Here is a 19,299-nt window from a genome sequence, read left to right as displayed (position 1 = left end):
AGGAAGACCAAATTATTTCGTCTCTTATGCTCTTTGGGGTCATTTCTTCTGACACCCTGAGGAATGGCACAGTCTTGATCATCTTACCATTCTTAAAGCACTGCGATCGCCCCTCTATTACCCAGATCTAGAAGGCATAGTTTAATGCAAGTGCTCAATTCTAGAACCCGAGTAAGCAAGTGGCCAATGGTATTATCTAAAGAGAAAACGCATGATAACTTTCAGCACCTGAATACCCAAGAGCGGAGGTTTAGGTCAGTATCCTCCGTGGGTTTCGGGCTTTACCGTTGTCCGACTCACCTCAGTCCGAGTCCGAAACATCTCAAGTTGAATCCAAAACCGCATACTAATTATGGAGCTGACCCAAACGCTTGGGCGCGGGACGTTCGTGGGCCCCGTGACCCGATTTATCTCCATCTTTCTCAACAAGCAAGGTCCGACAAATCCAGGATGGTCACCGATAGTGTTTGCTGTTCCCGAGCGACCAGGTTTCTCGATCGCGGGCCGAAGACCTGAACCTTAGCATACGTTGATCGAATGAAAAGGGAGTAGATGACATCTGATCATGGTGTCGACGGGCAACCAGAATGCAATTGGCGGTATGTAGGACCTACGTCAGAGTCAGAGAAAGGCAATTCAGAAAAAAGATTTGATTGTCTACAATACCACCAACTTCTGGATAAACAGGCTGCCTGCTTACACAGGGTGTGGCTGGTGATATGCAACACGGGCTGGACTAGGCTTCGATTTTCCAGGGGACTTTCGTTCTTGTCAGGCACCAGACTCGTCGTGCATACGTGTTCGAGTACGAATTCAAGATTCAGTCTTCGATCGATCTATCTAAGGCTTCCGCCGATTTTACAATTGATGACCTGACTTACTCACACGCCTACGTTGTCCGCTTTTACTCAGGTCACCAGTTCTGTAGTACCCATGTTGCGGATCTCAGCCTAAAAGTTACACACCCAGGCGGTAATAATAGAAGAGACCTGACGACATGCGGTAAGATGATGATGATGACAGCCTATATAGAACAAAGCAGAGCAGAGCCACAATACGGCATACAGTATTGCCCGTTTAGGGGTGTTTAGAAGAGTTCTTACTGAGTCTAGCTGAGGCAGAATCGAATGGGTTAGGTTATTTTAGAGTAAGTTTCATGAGCCTACTATTCATGTATAATGATGCTGTGGCCCAGATCACGCTGGGCGAGGGGAGCTGATGCAAGTACGTGAGTAATACATCACGCATACACAGGATAGCAAGTATAAGTGATGAATAACAGGTACTGCCTAGTAGTGGAACAGGCTTCCGTTAGTAAATCGAAAATCACTTGACATTTTGTCCTAAAAATCAACTTTAACTTCCACGTTGGCATTAGCTCGCCCTGCAAGGCGGCCGTTTTGTGTTTGTCACTTCCCGAATTCGCGCGGAAACTGGCTAGGATCGGCTCCAAGGATCGTCTTGGGTTGGTATGAAATATGGAAAGGGTAAAAAAAAAAAAAAAAAGGATCTAATTCAACCGTTGAATTGGCCACACTACCAAGCTACTGTACTAGAATACCCATCTAAGATCGGATACTTGATGTGGATAGTCCGAGATTCGGTTGATGGCGATATCAATCGGGTCATGATGGAATCAAGGGTGCAGTTCGCATAATCAAGAATCAAGGGACCGAATACCGAAAAAAAGAAAAAGCCCAGAGAAAACTTTAAGAATGACAGGACAGGGCACAGGGGTCCAGCTACTACAGTACTACCTTAACCTTACTTCATCCAACCTTAGTACATCCGGTAGGCTGAGGTTCAGGTCGGGTCCATGCTGTGTCCACCCCCGCCACTGTCTATCTTTCTATTTTAGTGCAGTATCCTTCAGGTCACTCCCCTCAACAACCGCTCCCGTGGGCTGTTCGGCCACTGAGGTTTGGCCTCCGGAGCCGATCACTCGTTATAGGCAGGGCAGGTCTCGGCCTTTTTTTTTCAGTACAGCTTCCCCTCCAACTGTCTTTTGTCCTCTACTTCTACTTTCCCTTTTACTTTCAATCCACTTTCCAAGTTCGATAGAACATCTCTCTACTGTGTCTGCTTTTCGTGTCGTCCCCGGCTCTTACCATCATCACCGATCAAACCAATCTCATCTCTCCCCGTCTCGCGCGCGTCGCACTCGAGCCACTTCCCGGTCCATCTCAAACAACCTACACCAACAACGGATGCGCCCCCGATAATGAATGCTTGTGGCTTGTTACTACCTCGTTAAACCTGACGAGTCCCTCTTTCACTTTCAACGAAACATTCTTCCTCTACATCACGAAATCGACCATCATGAAGGAGTTTCCTAGAAAGTTTCTCAGCTTGCGCGACAAGAATGGCTCTAGCCGTCGATCTAAGTCGGCTGCGCCAGCGCCCTTACCAGCGGTTTCAGACAAGAACAAGGTATGTTCCCATCAGGACTTGGTAATTGCTGGATGGGTTATCTGCCGTTTCCTTTTTATATGTCCGAATTCTGCCTTGGCCGAGGATCAGGTGTCCTGACAAGTAGCTATGTAGCCTCGTCCACTTTCTACTGGGGCCTTTATGGCCATGTTCAAGAGCGATAGTTCAAAGCAAGGTGCAAAAGCAGAGGCAGATAAAGAGAAGGATAACGCACGAGTACGAATCGAACCACGACTTGAACGATCGAGACATTAACCTTTGCTCGCACTAGGTCGAGGAGATCCTACGACGATTAGACGAACTCAACATAACCAACGTTACCACCGACCACATTATCGACATAATGGCAACCAAGTTCGCAGACTACGACACCGATAAGACCGTCGAGTTTATTGATATGGAACAAAAGGCCGCCGCTGGGATCATCACCCCTTATGATCCCAGTGTGGATATGGTGGGCGCCGAAAACCGAGGCAATGTTACATGCTATTTAGATGCGCTCCTATTCTCCATGTTTGCCAAAATCGACGCTTTCGAGTGCATGCTCAAGAATGACTTCCCTGAAGAAGACAATCGCAACAAGCTTGTCAACCTGTTACGGATGTGGGTAAATATGTTAAGAACAGGAAAGCTGGTGCATACAGATATGGTGGGTAACATTTACGCATTTTGCCATGGTTTGTTGAAACTGACAACACAAACAGACAAAACTAATACAAGATGCGTTGGCCGATTGTGGTTGGTCTGATGCACGAATGCTGGAGCAACAGGATACATCAGAAGCTTTTGCTTTCATCACAGAAACTTTACAGCTACCGTTGTTATCTCTACAGGTCGATCTTTTCCACCAAGGAAAGAAGGATAAGGACGACCACAAAGTTGTGTACGAGCGTCTCCTGAACTTGGCCATACCCCCTGATTATGAAGGAAAGGGGCTTAAACTGGAAGATTGCCTTGAGGAGTACTTCAACGCTCAGGTTGACGTCAAACGAGACAGTGAAGATGGAAAGAAGCTTGGGATAGAAGAGAAGAACCGAAGCGAGACGCCGACACTTAAGCACAGGGATACGATTAGAATCCTTACCGAAGAACGCGGCGAGTCATCAACACCAACATCCCCACTACCAATGACCCCGGTGGAAAGAACACCAACTTTGGAGAAGGCGCCCGTTCTTTCGTTTGCAGATTCCGATGCCAAAAATGGCAACGTTCCGGATGATGAAGCAGAAGGCGAGGTTACCACTGTCGAGTTGGTACCGCACAAGCCTTCTTTGAGAGGAAGGTCAACAAGTGTCATTCAACGTGTGGTTCTGGATGAGGAGGGTCGTCCTTCTACACCCGACACTCCAACAATGCTCCAAAAGGCTATGCGCAAGGGTTCAACAGTTGTCAAGGCAGTTACTATTCCTGCCTGGCAATTTTTCAGGCTCATCCGTAAGCTTAAGTCGTTTGAATTAATATCAGTACACCTGCTAACAGAATCGCAAGCTTGGCATGCGCTTTCAAGTTCAGAGCCTCGAAATAATACGGAAGTTGCACTGAATTTTGAACAGAGGCCTGTCGTAGGTATCTGTCTGAAACGCTACGCAATGACCGAGTCTGGTCAGCCCAAGCGTCACAACACATTTATCGATATCCCTGATAGTCTGCGGCTGCCGCATTTCATGCTTGCTGATGACCCGAAACCGGAGGAAGATGAAAACGTTCTCAACACGGACTATAAGCTCGTCCTCCAGTCCGTTATTTGCCATCGGGGAGACTCATTACAAAGCGGCCATTACGTTTCCTTCGCTCGAGTAGCTCCCAAACTGTTGAAAGACAACCGACGACATGATTTTGACCCACCTCCTGATTACGAGGAAGCACAATGGGTCAAGTTCGACGATCTTCAGATAGAAAGCCGAGTTACTTACGTGGATGACATCAGAACCGCCCTCAAGGAGGAGATGCCATATCTTCTGTTTTATCAAGTCATGCCCATGGTTGAGGTTGCTCCTCCCTCAGTAGATGACCCAGACACAGAGCCTCCTTCGTACAATGATTCCAAGATCAGTATCGAGTTGCCTCCTACTCCTTCGCGAAGCAACCGGCTCGGCAGTCTCGAAGAAGGCTATTTCGATAACACCCAAACTCTCGAGAACTCGCAGCGCTTATCCAGCAAACCGCCCAGCATTCGGCTTTCCATGGATGGCGAAAAGCCAAGGAGGAGCGAGGATGGCGCGGACCGTTTTCCAGGATCGCTCACTGGCTCACGACGCCCGAGTGCTGTTTGGACCGAATCAGCACCACACACACCTAACTCCCATTCTCCAGCCATAACACCCAGCGAGGAGCCGACCGCATCGCGACTGTCACGCGCGGCATCTCGTTTTACTCTAGTCAACAGGAGTCGCCCGAGCAGCCAAAACGGAGAGAATCGCCTTAGCTTCTCGATGAGCAGGCTAGGAGGCCTTATGCGGCCTAACAAAGAGCCTTCTTCAGAAACCAAGGACGAGCCTAATGGCATCGGCATGTCTTCACCAAACTCAACAGGTGTCTTGACCGCAGAGACGTCCAAGGAGTCGAGGGAGTCCAAAGAAATATCAGACAGAACAGAGGTTCCAGCTGAAACTGAGCCTGAAACAGAGCAAAAGCATCACCGACACCACGGTCACAAACATCACAAGCGGGTCAGATCGAAGGACAAGGTCAAGAACAAGAGCAGTGACCAACCCGAACGTGAATGCACGGTGATGTAACATCCATGCTTTCACGACAGTGATAGACATATCTTTAACAGGCAGGAGGGGAAATCAAAAACTTTCCAAATTGTGTTCAATGCTACCACCGTTTTGGTGTTTGGACATCTTTATGTACAGGGGTCTTCGCTTACAGGGAGGAACCAGCATAGACCTGATCAGGTGGGCTACCGAAGAAGCAGCGCCTGCTCTCGGTTGCCGTAATGACGTTGGACAAGTTGGACAGCAAAACGACCATACAATAGTCGGCGCAGTAAGAACGGGATTGCATGGCTTTTTCGGATTCTTAAGGAGTTTGAAAAGCAGAGTTGGCACCAAAACATTTGTTATTAGCATGGCGTTTTGGGACGGGCATGGCAACGCAAAAGAGTTGTTAGATGGCTAGCTTACACAGAGAGCTTTCTTAAGCATGGTACACGCAAAGATGAGATACACGGGACAGTTAGGATAGGTAACGCTCGAAGCGAACAATACCATTCAGCTACAGCGATTCATTATCAGTGACGTTGCATGATTTACAAAAGTGACTTGTTTGAACAAGACAGGAAAGGCATGCTTGAACTGGATACACGTCATCATGGGCCAAATTATAGCTTCAAGGTTGTCTATTTTCTTATACAGAGGTTACATGAACAGGCGTGGCCATCACTTCGTTAGCTTGCCTTCAAAACCCACATCCCATCCCATCAACAAGTTGAACAAAACTGTCGCGCCCAACGAGCGCCATGAGTGAGGTTTGTTCAAGAGATTCGCAAAAGCAAGAACGGGGTAAGATGACCGATATTTTCCCCTTCGCCTCTCCATTGCATGCGTTACAGAAAGTTCATACAGGTGACCAGGACAAAACAAGTCCACGACAATAATATACACAGATGCTTGAAATTCATGAGGACAGGGAGAGATCCAATAACCAGAATATATGTACCGGTCTCCCCCTAAGCATCCAGAAATCATGGCATCATAGGAGGTGAGGGACGACTAATAAGACATCGAAAATGGCGAAAATGGGGGTGGCGGAGGTCGAGGCTCAGTCCTGGCCTGGTCAACAGTGGGCGATCATTAAGATTTCCGGTCCACCTGAGGACAGAAAGTCAGGTCATTGTGGGTGTAGTGGGGAGTATGCTAAGCTCATAGCTTAGAAGGGGATGTTGGGAGGAGGCTGAGCGCCGAGGGCCTCCTGTTGTTCTTGGAGTTCCTCGGGGGCAGCCTCGATGGAAACACCCAGACCAATCTTGGCTTGATGCTGCAGTCATTTGTTAGCATTTTCGTTGCTTGTCAAATACTAGGACCATGTACTTACCGTGAAGTGGTCGATATCAGCGGCAAAGGTCATCATTACAGGAGGAGCCACTCGCTTCTCGAGAGCACAGCTAAGCTTGCCCTTGGAGTCGACCTGAGCTCGGAAAGTAGACATGCGGAAATCGTACTTGGCACCAATGGTGGTGACACCCTCCTTCTGGAGACCACCACCCATAAGACCACCAGGAGAAGGAACAAGACCGAGGCTCAGATCAACACCAGCCTGGACTTTATCGGAAAGTCGTCGCCAGTAAGAGGTGTTCAGGGTACCCATAGCAGCTTGGAGCTGAGCGGTAGCGATCCAATCGGCGGACTTGTAGCGGGCGGCGTATGAGACGGCACATTCGGGTCCCTGGGACAAAGAAGGTCTTTGCCAAAGAGTCTCGAGACCCAGAGCAAGCTTGGGAGTAACGGATTGGAGGTAACTTCCGATGAAGATACCAGTAACGCCACCCTCAAGGTAGGAGGGGTTGAGCATCTTGAGGGATGCGCTGAAGTCGTTTCCGGTGTACTCGTGCTCGAACTGCGCCATATCTTGACCACCTGGGGAGATGGAAAGCTGAGACTTGGAAACAAGCTTGTCCGACCATCGCCAGTTGAATCGACCGGACAGAGAGCCCTCGTTATCAAGGTTACCTTGGCAGAAGACCTACAAAAGAGTTAGCAACCTCGGATATACGAGTGGTGTTCAAGTAGCAGCTACCTTTCCTGTTCCGTACATAGCAGCAAAAGTGTAAGGGTTAATGCGCTCGCCCATAGCAAACTGGTGAGAGACCTGGAACAGAGGAGCCATGCTGAAGATCTTGGTCAGGTCGGCGCGGATTCCGGTGAACATGTAGTTGTTGAGGAAGACATCGCGCTGGACTTCCTTGGAAAGACTCTCGATAGTTCCTGGGTTGGAGAGGCCTAGCTTGGCCCTCCGCTCGTTGAAAGAGTTGAGAGCATCTCCCAGGGCGCTAGCGAGGGGATTGGAGAAAAGAGCCGTCTTGACGGGTTCCAATGCGGCGGCGGAGGCCATTGTGACTGAGGAGCGCCGAAGCGAGGATGGAGATGATGACGGAAGAGGAGCGAGCCGAGGGTTAATCGACGATAACGATGCACACGGTCAGGCAGTCGTAGTGATTGTGCCGACGATAGAATTAGTGAAAAATAAGGAAGTTGTGTGAAACAACCTCGTATGCGATTAATATCCCGAGGCCTCTAAACGCCAGGAACGTGATGACGAGCGCAGTTGGATGGAGATGGAGAATAATTTTCATCTGGCTTGGAAGCTCTGTAGTGGAGAGACACTAGCCACTGATGATGCCGAAGAAATGTGGCTAGTGACCGGTGCGGCAGCCGGCCGAAGGATACCCTAGAGCATCCAATGATCGGATCTCAAAGCTGCCACTGCCCATACTGTACCTAAAATCTGGCTGGCTACGGGTAGTTTGGTAGTGCAAAGTATCCTATACTTTCAGCTGACACCCTTGTCCAAGGCTTTGGGGCTTACTTGCACTACTTTACACCGCATCTTGGGCATGACGTTCAGATTGCGTGAGTATAGATACTTCCTTCCCTGTGATAGTACTTGCACCTGACTCTTTCCAAACCTACTCCCCATCACTACAACATGAGCCTAGAGCACTGACGATTGAATTCATCTTCATCTTCCTTGTCATTGCCCTCAACACTTGTCTGAGTCGTTTCTTCACATCCTCGTTTGAGTCAAACTTCTCTGTGCTTTGGTCAATTAAAACACGATATCTTGACCGTTCAACGTCGACCCCGCCGGCATCCACCGGCTTCTTTCTTTAGCTTTTTATCTTAAGGCTCATCTCATCCTTGTTGAAGCCGCATCAAGCTCAGATAAGAGCTACAGGAGGCTCATCAACAACAGACTACTGAGGCCTTTGTATCCTCGACTCCTCTCATTGTACGGCTATTCTCGATATCCCCGAGACAAAAATCCAATTCCCAGAACCAGGGATATCTCAAAAGTTACCGGTTGAACTTCTTAAGCTTAGGGCTCCTGAGCATAGCACTTCACTTGCAAATCATCATACCGGAGGGAGTCTCACGGCTACTGATCAAAATGGATACTCTTCTGTATGTGTTTTCTGCTTCTTCAAGCGCTACTTTGTTGCGTGGCGGTCTCCTTATCTCCAAGGCTTTCATTATTGTCGGATATTGATGCGATTTGGCATAACAAACCATATCATGTTATGGCTTTCGAGCCTTAACATGTATATAACCTAAAAGTCATGTTCGGATAGTGGTTGTTTTATCTATGAAGTCCTGGTGTAACTAACAGTCCTAGAACCGCTGAAATTGCGGCCAACGCCCCTCGCTACCGCCGCAAGAGCTCTACTTTTATTGATGCCATCCACGATATTCCCCATGGCCAAGATTTGGCCCCGGCCCAGCTCTACAGTACCATGTCAGGGCGGCTCTTCCACTCTGGCCGCATCGCCATTGTCATGGTCGGGCCGCCTGCGCGTGGCAAAACGTAAGTTTTCGTTGGTCGAGTGGTGACCAAAGCTTACAAGTCTCCAGGCATATCTGTGTCTCCATGGCACGATACCTGGGTTGGCTCGGTGTGAAATCTCGCATCTTTCACCTTGGTGACTACCGTCGAGCAACCGTTGGTCCTGACGGCTCTATTCCTGACGATTACTTCTTTCCAAATGCATCACCAGCATCTGTCATTCTGCGCCAGAAGATCTTGAAGAAATGCCGCGAGGACATTTACTCTTGGTTGAACCACGATAATGGACAAGTGGCGATCTACGACGCAGTAAACCCCACCGCAAATGGACGACGCTCCTTGGCCAAAGAGTTCGCAAAGCACGACGTTCAAGTAAAAAAGACCATTTACCAACCCCGTTGACGCTCAACGCTAATTCGCACAACAGACTTTGTTCATTGAATCGTTCGTTGACGACGAACGCATTCTGAGAGAGAATGCAAGAAACGTCAAAATCTCGTCCCCAGACGTAAGTACGTTTCGAGATTGCTGAAGACGATACTAACGATGGATCTAGTTCGCCGGAATGGAGCCTGACGAGGCAGCCAAATTATACCTCCAGAGGATCGAGATGAAGATTCCTGTGTTTGAAACAATGAACGAGAAGGAGCTAAATTACATCAAGATGATCAACGCAGGAACCAAATTCTTTTACAACAACGTCAGCTTCAACTATCTTGCTCATAGAATTGTCTTCTACCTCACAAACCTGCATATCAAGTCACGAAAGACTTTCTTCGCCCGAGCTGGCACAACAGCAGAGGAGGACTCATACAAAGCCGATGCTCCCCTGTCTCAGGAAGGGAGGGACTATGCTCAGAAGATGTCTGAGGCACTCTTGAAGCACCGTGAACAGGAACGCCTTACAACCATTGCGGAGGGTGGCCCAGATGCTCCTCTACCACCACTCACTGTCTGGACATCGACTCGTATGCGTACGGTGCAGACCTCCGATGTTCTGAAGGAGAAGGGATACAAGGTTCGTCAGCGGTCACAGCTCAGTCAAATCAACCCTGGCGTGTGCGAGAAGATGTCTGAGCGCATGATTCGTCAAATCTACCCGGATGAAGTCGAGAAGCATGAACTGGATCCTTACCACCACCGATACCCTCGCGCTGAGGTATGTCAAACTCTCCTGACTTGATGTTCTAATCAGATTATAATATTGACTATAAACAGTCGTATCACGATCTTGCCGTTCGTTTGGAGCCTATTATCCTCGAGTTGGAGCGAGAACAGACCGATCTTCTCATCATTGCTCACGAGTCTGTGCTTCGTGTACTCTACGCCTATTTGATGCACTGCTCTACTACTGATATTCCAGTGATCAATTTCCCGCGCGACGAGATTATTGAGATCATCCCAGCGGCGTATCAAAATGAGGCCAAGCGCATCCACATCCCGGGTCTCAACCCTCAGATCGTACCCGGCTCACCTCAGGACATCAAAATCCCCGTTCCAAGCAGCGGAGCCGTGAGCGCACAGCTTTCCCCCATCCCAAGTGGTGTTGGCACTCCAGCGGAGCATGCTGAGCGACCACCAGAGAAGGTCATCAACACGGCCAAAGATATGGTAGCAGATAAGGTCAACGACGAAGACTAGGGGAGTAGGAGCAAGTCCGGAGGAAGAGTGTCATTTTGTTGGAACTCGAAATCATCGATTGCTTGTCTGTTGCTGAGTCCGGAAGGATAGACATTGTCACGAGACCGGGAATCTGACACATAAGGAAAAGGACAGGCTGAATGTCAGTATGATTCATGATTAATCACATGATCCATTCGAAGGCTCTACTGCTTCCTCTTAAACGTGCATGAAGACTTACCAAACCAAGTAATCGAACTCGATTATCAAATAATATCCTTGCTAGTAGGTCCCATGCTTTCTTACTTCCTGAATCTTTGAGGAGCCAGGTCAATGAGGTCGTATTGATCGGCAACGCGGGTTATCCGTTTCATGATAGTGCAGAAATGCGTTAATATGGCATGATACGCAGCCATGAGTTTACAGCGACCCTATCATAGGTGGCGGAACATAGTTCCTAGAACATAGGGCAGTCTAGGTTCCTACGTGGAGTTTTAGTATCTCAGACTTTACTCAAAGGGCTGGTTATTTTGCATCATGACCAGTGTCGTGAATATATGGCACAGCACGAACTGTCCCAATAGATAGTACGCACCCTTTATTTACAACGCCAATACCAGTCCATAGGTTAAGTCAAACCAGATCATCGTGATGGGAACGCCCATAAGTGTGTGTTTCATCATCAAATTTGACCGAATGAAGCACAATTGTCCTCCCATGTCAGCATCGAGTATGGAAGGATGACCGACGAACCGCGTCAAAGTAGGCTAGATGGACTTTTAAACCTGTTACATTGGGCGAGACTCGCCTCATAGCTCAGACTTCCTGCTACAGTAACATACATTACGGTCGAGCAAGGATCAGCCTTCACGTCAAAGGAGTTGGATCGGATTGGGTTGCGTTGCGCAAGCACAACGCGGCGGCCTCCCGACGCCTTGTACCTGGAGAACAGCCGGGGCTTTGTATCAAAGCAGATGCACGTCGCTGGATATGGAAGCGGGTGCACAGGGGTCAGGGGGGACCGTGAGCCGTTTCTGAAGGAGTGACGAGATGAGCGTGAATTTGGCTGGCTGAGGATTTTCTTGTCTGGAGGAAACGCAGGCTGATGTGTGGCCATGTGATGATAATTGCGATTATGCTGACTGGCGATGGTTGAATGAGGGTACACGACAGCCGATGTGCAGTGTCTCTTTGTAGCAGGGTCATATGACATACTCGATCAGTTTACTTACATACATTGATGTTAGGGATTTTGAGTTCTTGTCAGATCATGCGTCAAGATAACTGTGGTTCGGGGAACCTGAGGAACCTCCGGTCTGCGGTCATATATGACAAGCAGCGACACCACCACCTGCATAGAGAACTAGAACCTACGACAGTACCAGACTGCCGTCCCAACACTTTAGTAGAATATTGCAGTATCTAGAGCCACGCTGGTAGAGCCCGGTTCAAACTAACACTATCTTTAAATATCCTGCGTTGGTGTTGCTTCAGCCGGCTGTCCGTCGAGAGCGTTTCGGAATATATGGTGTTGGTTCATCAACAGCACAAACTATAATTGAGACCATGTTTTTGAGGCGGTAGGTCAATAGCAATAGGATCATGCCTTGTGTACTTACCGTAAGGAGGAATGTCAGCACGGCAGGTATTCGGCAGTCCCTGTGTGTATCAAAGACGAAGGATTGTGCTCTCAGCTCCTTCGGCACCACGAACAGCAAATACTGTCCACCCACTTGAAAATTGCCGCAGCGCAGCGCTCAGCTAACTCCATTGGCCGCTCAACCTTGCGTATGTGAGTTTGGCAGCCATTGAAACCAAAACACAGCTCTTAAACCTCCAAGATGCTTCGCTTCCTGCCAAGTGGCTTCGACTTGATACAACTTTCCAATCGCACGTCTCGGCGAATCAGCATATACTGTGGCTGCCTGTATATCCCTCGCTATGCCAGTCATAGATTCTGAGATCCAGAATATTGCGTGATTACCTGGCAACAATCACCAGGGGCATCAAAAGTAAGTTGAGGAATTTGTCGCAGGTCATTGGACATAATATGTGCCACATAGTAGCCACGAGAAGGACCAGCTTGTGGTAAGTAGGCAGCTTGTCCGTTGAAGTTGTATATTATTTCTGCGACAAGGCCTGGCCGTGCCTGAATGAGGCGTAACTGAAGTTTGACAGTACATGCTTTTGAGCCTCCTAAAACGCTTTCTTTGTGACAGCTGAGCCTGACCAAGTCTGGTACTACTGGATTCAGTGCGCCGCGCCGCGAACCATGGGTGACGCTGATATCAAGATAGAAGAACGCAGTTGAGTTAAAAAAAAAAAAACAGTTATCGTCTCGGAATCTGCAAGGTTGACCAGAGAAACGGGGTGTCACGGATCTCAGCTGGGTTCGTGTCATGGATCGCCGGACCCGACACGATCCTTGTCACTTGTGTGAGGGGTTCAAAAAGGTCTTTATATCAAGAGTTGCATAGAGTTACCAGCAGTGATATACACTCAGATGATGACCCAAAATCCAGATACTTGTTAGCTGGATAACCAAAGGCTAAAGCCATTGGACCATGGCAAACGAAAGCACGCCGACCTGTGACTCTGAATCTTCGTCTAAGAGATATCTTACATGTCGTTCCAAGACGAGACATGAGGCTGAAAAGCGAACTGGTCTCTCAACACACACCCAAGTGCCTGAGTTAATAATTGATGCTTGGCGATGTACAGGTATTCGAACAGATAGATATTGAACGTCCCCGATAAAAGACAGACTAGTCACTGGTTGTTCGATGCTTGTTGCTGCAAGAGATGGGTATGCGAATTGTTCCCAAAATTCTTGGACATGGAGGTCTTTTTTATTCAACCTCTTCAGCCATGTAGTTGATATGTTGAAACAGTTTCAAATGTCCTTTTAATCGAATGGCAGTTACACTTGCAATGCTAATAAGTTGAAGGGTATTTTCATCTCATGTCAGCTTATCCGATCTTGATCTGCAACACAAATTAGCAAGCTCACGGAACAGTCCTAGACTAGTTGTTTTGCCTCAGCTTATTTAGTATTGTACTTTATTTTCAAGCTGTCTTGACAGGTAAATCCTTAGCTCCATTTCAATTGATGTCAGGTGCGCTGGACAGGAAACATCACAGCTCGAGGTCCAGATTTGGCCCCTCAACAAGTCATGCTGACATGCTCGGTGGCGTTGGCCCTTTCCCCTAAACTTTAGAGCCGCAGCCGGGAGGCGGATGTCTGATTTAAACCTCTCAACATCAAATCATGATGCGGCATGGCCGTAATATGTTTGAGCCGAAGGTCAATTTTGGACAAGACAGTTAGCGCCTCCGCCATGGTGAACTTGATGAACTCAGTCGTCGTTGGTTGAGCCTCAGGAAAGCTAGCTGAGCATAGCATGATGAGGCATTAGCTCGGACGTTGAAGGAGTTAACTTTCGACTACGTACTGTACTGTACTATGCCGCTTTGAATTCAGGCCCTGCTGGTTGGTTCCTGGCCATCGCAAATCTCAAGAGCTTGGAGCTTCAACTTCTTGCTTGATGGCTTTGGCGAATTGAATGATTGGTCCAAGCACGATTTCCGACCCCTTTTTTCCCTTTCGTTGAACAAATGGGTCTTGCACTTTCCATGAACTTAAAACTCGGCCATGGTCATTAGCGTTGCATGCGAGGGTCTCATGACCATCTGCATTCCGCAAAGTCTACCCACCGAGCATGACTGCCCACCACCTGGAAAGCTCCAGCTTCCGCGACTGGTAGCCTGTGAGTGGCCTGCAGCCGCCCATCCATTGCTTGACCCTGTGGTCAGTGTTGCTACTAGCGGAACTGGTGCAAGCCTGCCAGGGGCTCGATGGACTCCGAGTCTTCGGTCCTCAAGCTGCTACTGCAGTTAGTTAGTTCGAGCACTTTGGAAGAGCGTCATCAACATGTCGCGTAGTTACCATCCATGTGCCGTGGCCGCATCTCCATTGATCGCCTGTCATGCCAAAACGGTATGGACGTTACTATCCCGTTTTGCAGCATCTATCACCCGTCCCGATGCAATTGACTTGTGGTCTTGTACTTGCTGTAAGCCCAGCCTAACTCAGCCCAACACACTGACGAACATGTCCGTACTGTACTGTTGGCCTTGACAGATGACGTCCGTAGCATGACGTCTGCTGGCTCTTCCATTGGCCAAAGGCAGATCACCGTTGGCGTTGACACTTAGTAACCATGTATCCACATTTAACACCATTTGATCACGCCTCGACACCACCAACTGACATCCTACCATCACTGGCCGCCAACGACTCTAGGGCTTTGGCGGGACAGTGAACTGCCCGCTTCGGTAGCACTGAAACCAAAAAATACCCGAGGACGACTGATGTACATATGCCATGTGCATCTGGGTGAGATCTAGTATCAGATGGTGAAGGCTTGATTTCATTGTAGCCTCGATGGTAGTAGCGTCTATGCCGATCAAGCAACTCAAACTTGACTTTGCTACAGACAATGAGGACATCGCAGAGATGCAAATTTCTGTGGAGTTTCAATTAGGGCACAACAACTGCAGCAGCAAGCATCAAACCGTTCCATTGGACACCTGATTTCTGGATCTCGAGAATCCAGAGCTTCAGACGTCAGGGATCCACCCAGCCTCGCCGTGCCACGGCCCCGCAGGCGCATGTGCTCTGTGTAAAAGCGTCCATCGTCATCTCGACTTCTGGCTCTGCGTCTGCAACGGTGGGTGAGAACCAATCGAAACCCGGTTGACCTGGACCAATCTGAATGCAAGGGAAAGTACAGGGGAGGGGCTGCGGTTTGCTTGTCCTGCCAGACATGCCCCTTGTTAGGTAGGTTACTCAACGTAGCGTTTTTGATCGATAATTCGACGACGTTGATGTTGGGACAATCCAAAGATCTAAGTAATCCCTGAATACGTGTTACAGTCCCGATGCAGCTATCGACCGTAGTTGAGGCGACGCTTACTGTAGATGGGTTTAGTTGGATCCTCGTGACATTATGGTTGGGGCTGCTGGCTCTCGGTATTATTGCCAACGTATTACCGTTTTCATGGCCGTGCTTGTAAGATAAAGAACCAGCTGAGGCGATGCGAAACGGCGAGTGAGGTGATGTGACGTGACCTTTTGAGGCTCTGACCGGGTGTTGGCGTATAGTGTCAGTCGGGCCTTGTTCTTGTCACCATGAATGTTAACCGAAGCGATATTTGGAAGTAATAATGCCCAGCTTCTGGTGTATGAAGAAGGTGGAAGGCAAAGTCGTTTGAGCCAGACCCGGCCATTTCATGTTGCCTTTCAATGGGTGCAGTATCTTGAAGTTGACCATGGGTAGAAGTGTAGTAACTAAGTATCGAACTGTCTAGACTGCCTGCTTGTGTCGTTGATGAAGTCAGCCATGTGGTTTTCGGGGTGCCTTGACTTGCATCGGTGCCAGAGTATGGTCAATGCTTTCACTGCCGAACCCACCAGGGGACCCAGATGCGATGGATAGTTGCACGTCTCTTTTTGGCAGAACTGTAGATCCTTTGTGTCTTGGTCCTCGCTTGCTTTTTTCGCGTTTTTCTTTAACAAGAGGAAGCGATTCTGGCAGCGGACTTGTTATCTGCCCATCATAAGCTGTGAGCTGCAAATATCAACATCAATGAGTAATTGTTATTCGTGGTTAGGTAGGGAATGACAAAGCTCAATCAGTTTTTGGGCTACGAAGAGTGCTACCTGACCATGCACTATCAGGCAGTCGTGGTTCAGTCTCTCCTGCCATTAAATTACAACCCAATGAACAGGCCGGCCAAACTCAGGAAGGTCCCCCGGCCGCACTTGCTTTGCATCATTTGAACCATTCTTTTGATACCCTGGATCCAAGCATCTCAGTCAACGGAGTAATGCAAGTAGGGATATTGCTGGATGGGGATTTTCAAGGGTCGAGGCTAACTGTCATGCAGCAACCGATTCGGCACGCCTACGGATCACTTCCCTACAGACTGATTGTTTAGTCTCACCGATATGGATCCAGCCCGTCAAGGGTACAATAGGAATTGTGATACCCTTGGAAGGTCAAGGACGAGGTATATACCAGATATAGCCGGAAGCCCATTATTTTACGACAACATTGGCGACTGTCTGATAACCTGCAGTAATGTAAAGCTCAACCTTACATGCTGCGTAGGTACCTTACCCTAAGGCTTGCTCAGGTAGGTACGCGGTTGCATGACATCCCCGGTCCACCATCCATGGATCCATCCGTCCACAGGATGGTAGAGGTCTCTCGCCTGCCGGACTCTAGCGCCTGGGTACCTCACCTAGGAAGCGCTCCTTGACCTTACCCGTCTTGAGATGGGCACATGAGCAAGCCCAACGCTGCGGGTCCTCTTGAGTGGCTGTCGAACTGCTCACAAGACGGTCACAGATTTACAGCCAATTGCTTCGAGCTTGAAACCAATTAATCCATGATTGACTCGATTCTGTCGGTTAAGAGGTGTACTTTTACACAAACAAAAGAAAATCTCCGTATGGTCGGGTTCATGTTGTTTGTCAATAAGATCTGCTTGTTGAAGCCGTACCAAGTGAATAGGACCCTCTCATCTCTGAAGATATCCTACCGTGAGTTTTACCAATCAATGTTCCCCTCCCCCACCACCATCATCATTATTCACTCTCTGTACTAAGGCTCAACAAGAGGTCTCACATGTCTCCCGTATTCCTCACGATACAAGGCCCCTGTCACGAACAGCTTGCATATCTCCCAACCCGTCTCTGGTTTCCGAAACCGTAGTGCATCAAGAGTCAAAATAAACCTATGGCCTTGGGCCAAGTTGCAGAGCTTGTGGTGTTGTCTTTCTTTTCAGTTAGATACAGAAAGACATCTCATGCTGGTTCTTTAACCCCTCATCCCCATCCCCAAAGTACTCCTCGGATCGCAAAAACATAATTGCCAAGATTGGCAAGACACCTACCTCTACGAAAGTCTTCGGCCATGTTGTTTGAGAATTGATTACCCATTTCTGTAAATTAGCTTGAGAAAGGTTTAATGTGCTTCGCTCCTCAGTACTGTAATACCAACTGTCTGCACATCGATATCACCAGTACAAACGAGCATTAGTAGTCTAGGAACTAAGTGTATATTGAAGTGCTTGTTGACGTCTCACTGCCCATGCCGTCACTCTGTGTCGATTCAGCAGAAAACAGCCCCGCATAGCCGCCCCGTGCACGCTTTCTAGCACCACCTTCAGGTGCCGCTGCAGTACTAGGTTAGTAAGGATACGGCCTTACAATTGAAGAATACCGCCCGAAACACGGGTTTTCCAAGTTGGCCCAGGTCACTTGATAGGCAAGGTACCCAAGAGCTCCAGCACCTTACCTCTGTTCGCTGGACAGAACAGCTTCCATCTCAGCAAGCAAGCAATCAAGCTTAGCACCACCATAGACGAGGCTCAATCCAGTCCAGCTCAGCTCATTCCACCAGGCGTCAAACATTCCTCTTCTACCATCATCTTTGATCGACCTTCCTCCATCGCCCCTGGTATGTCTCGAGGGCTTTCAGACTCTCTCCAAGCCTAAGGATTTCCGTTCTAGGCTGTTTCGCATCACGCCCGTCCGTTCGAGCCGCCTAACCTCTCTGCCTTCTCCTGCCCGCCGCGCTCATTCGTGCTTCGACGCCGTTTTCTGCAGACCTTCGATAAACTCAAACAAACACCTAGAAACAAGAGATTCGCCGTTGCCTCGTTCGTCCTCGCCGCATCGCATCGTATCGTATCGTATCGTTTGCAGCACCTGAAATCAGACTCGCTCCTCCCTGCCTGTGACCCTGCTACAGTACCTACCCGCTGCACCACCACGTACGCCGCCAAAAGCACAGCACAGTACAGTACTGCACCGCACCCGATTGCACTCACATGAACACATCCGTACCCAGCAACCACCGCACCGTGCCTCGTAACAAATTGTTCTGATTACGTCCGTATCTTTTCTCCAAAAATATCAAATCAAAACCAGAAAGCCCTTGTCACTTTGTTGCTTATTGAATAAGTTTGATAACCTCACGCATCTCACGATCTTTCATTCAGTGCTAGCTGCCGCGAATACCTACCTCCATACCTCAGGTACCCAAGATCGATCTCGAGGTCACCAGCGCAGCTCTCACTCCCAGCTGAGCGGTATCGTCATCATTTTTCGTGTCGTCCGTGTCATTCATAGTAAGTCCTTGACTCTATGCCACTTTACTCTACCAACCCTTCCCATACATTGTATACATTTCTTGTTCTCTTTCTACTATCAAATTCGTCGTCCTCCCGGAACGCCTTTATTTTCATCCTTGGTCTTCCCTGCTGCATTCTGTCGATGGGCTGTCACGAGCGTGCCCCATCGAGCCAGCACCCCGCCCACTAGGTTCAGACCCGCCTGGTGCCAGCCTCCATGCCTGCACTCCCTAAGCATTCACTCCCCTAGCACCGAGAGAATACACGCCTTGTTACCCGTCGCCTTGTCCCCTGGCCTAGGCTGGATCATTTCGAGGCCTTCTGAACCAAAAAAGCTCGTCCATCAAAGTTGAGAGCGTGGATAGGTAGGCACCTACTCAGAGGTAGGTAGCCAGCCTCTTCTTGGAGTCAAAGCCAACAGCGACGGTGACTGGAGCTGCTCCTCAACTGCACATCACTGGCATCCAAACGTCAACTGCTCCAAGTGCAGAAACAGGCGGGAGAAGGGAAAAAAAAAGAAAGACCATGAGAGTGACAGAAAAA

General features: G+C 48.8%; 3 protein-coding genes across 3 annotated transcripts; 2 read left to right on the top strand and 1 right to left on the bottom strand.

Moving 5' to 3' along the window:
• Positions 1-2,577: 2,577 nt before the first annotated feature.
• On the top strand, positions 2,578-5,168 carry B0J16DRAFT_382906 (ubiquitin carboxyl-terminal hydrolase-domain-containing protein; the record flags this gene model as incomplete). Its single annotated transcript, XM_046131284.1, has 4 exons — positions 2,578-2,646; positions 2,702-3,079; positions 3,135-3,864; positions 3,919-5,168. 4 exons carry the CDS (start codon positions 2,578-2,580, stop codon positions 5,166-5,168), a joined length of 2,427 nt encoding a protein of 808 aa, XP_045984947.1.
• A 1,044-nt stretch (positions 5,169-6,212) lies between these two features.
• On the bottom strand, positions 6,213-7,724 carry B0J16DRAFT_106539 (eukaryotic porin/Tom40). The gene is made up of 3 exons (XM_046121368.1): positions 7,171-7,724; positions 6,469-7,116; positions 6,213-6,411 (listed from the first exon to the last, which is right to left on the bottom strand). The coding sequence occupies exons 1-3, from the start codon at positions 7,483-7,485 to the stop codon at positions 6,304-6,306; spliced, it is 1,071 nt and encodes a 356-aa protein (XP_045984946.1). The 5' UTR covers positions 7,486-7,724; the 3' UTR covers positions 6,213-6,303.
• Positions 7,725-8,541: 817 nt separating this feature from the next.
• B0J16DRAFT_318672 (6-phosphofructo-2-kinase-domain-containing protein) lies at positions 8,542-10,575 on the top strand (the record flags this gene model as incomplete). The annotated part of the gene is made up of 6 exons (XM_046125467.1): positions 8,542-8,555; positions 8,767-8,955; positions 9,003-9,306; positions 9,362-9,442; positions 9,491-10,093; positions 10,153-10,575. 6 exons carry the CDS (start codon positions 8,542-8,544, stop codon positions 10,573-10,575), a joined length of 1,614 nt encoding a protein of 537 aa, XP_045984945.1.
• Between the last annotated feature and the right edge of the window lie 8,724 nt (positions 10,576-19,299).

The sequence above is a fragment of the Fusarium flagelliforme genome (assembly GCF_020744385.1).
Source record: "Fusarium flagelliforme strain FIESC 12 MPI-CAGE-AA-0113 chromosome Unknown B0J16scaffold_3, whole genome shotgun sequence".
NCBI classification, from domain to species: domain Eukaryota; kingdom Fungi; phylum Ascomycota; class Sordariomycetes; order Hypocreales; family Nectriaceae; genus Fusarium; species Fusarium flagelliforme.
Note: the sequence above shows the minus strand (reverse complement) of the source record. Positions and strands in the feature narration are given on the sequence as shown.

Excerpts from the sequence above, each read along its gene's own strand:
- B0J16DRAFT_106539 (XM_046121368.1), bottom strand. The coding sequence starts at position 7,485 with ATGGCCTCCGCCGCCGCATTGGAACCCGTCAAGACGGCTCTTTTCTCC. Across the intron at positions 7,117-7,170 it reads CTATGTACGGAACAGGAAAG|GTCTTCTGCCAAGGTAACCT; the intron begins GTAGCTGCTACT and ends ACTCTTTTGTAG. Across the intron at positions 6,412-6,468 it reads CTGATATCGACCACTTCACG|CATCAAGCCAAGATTGGTCT; the intron begins GTAAGTACATGG and ends AAATGACTGCAG.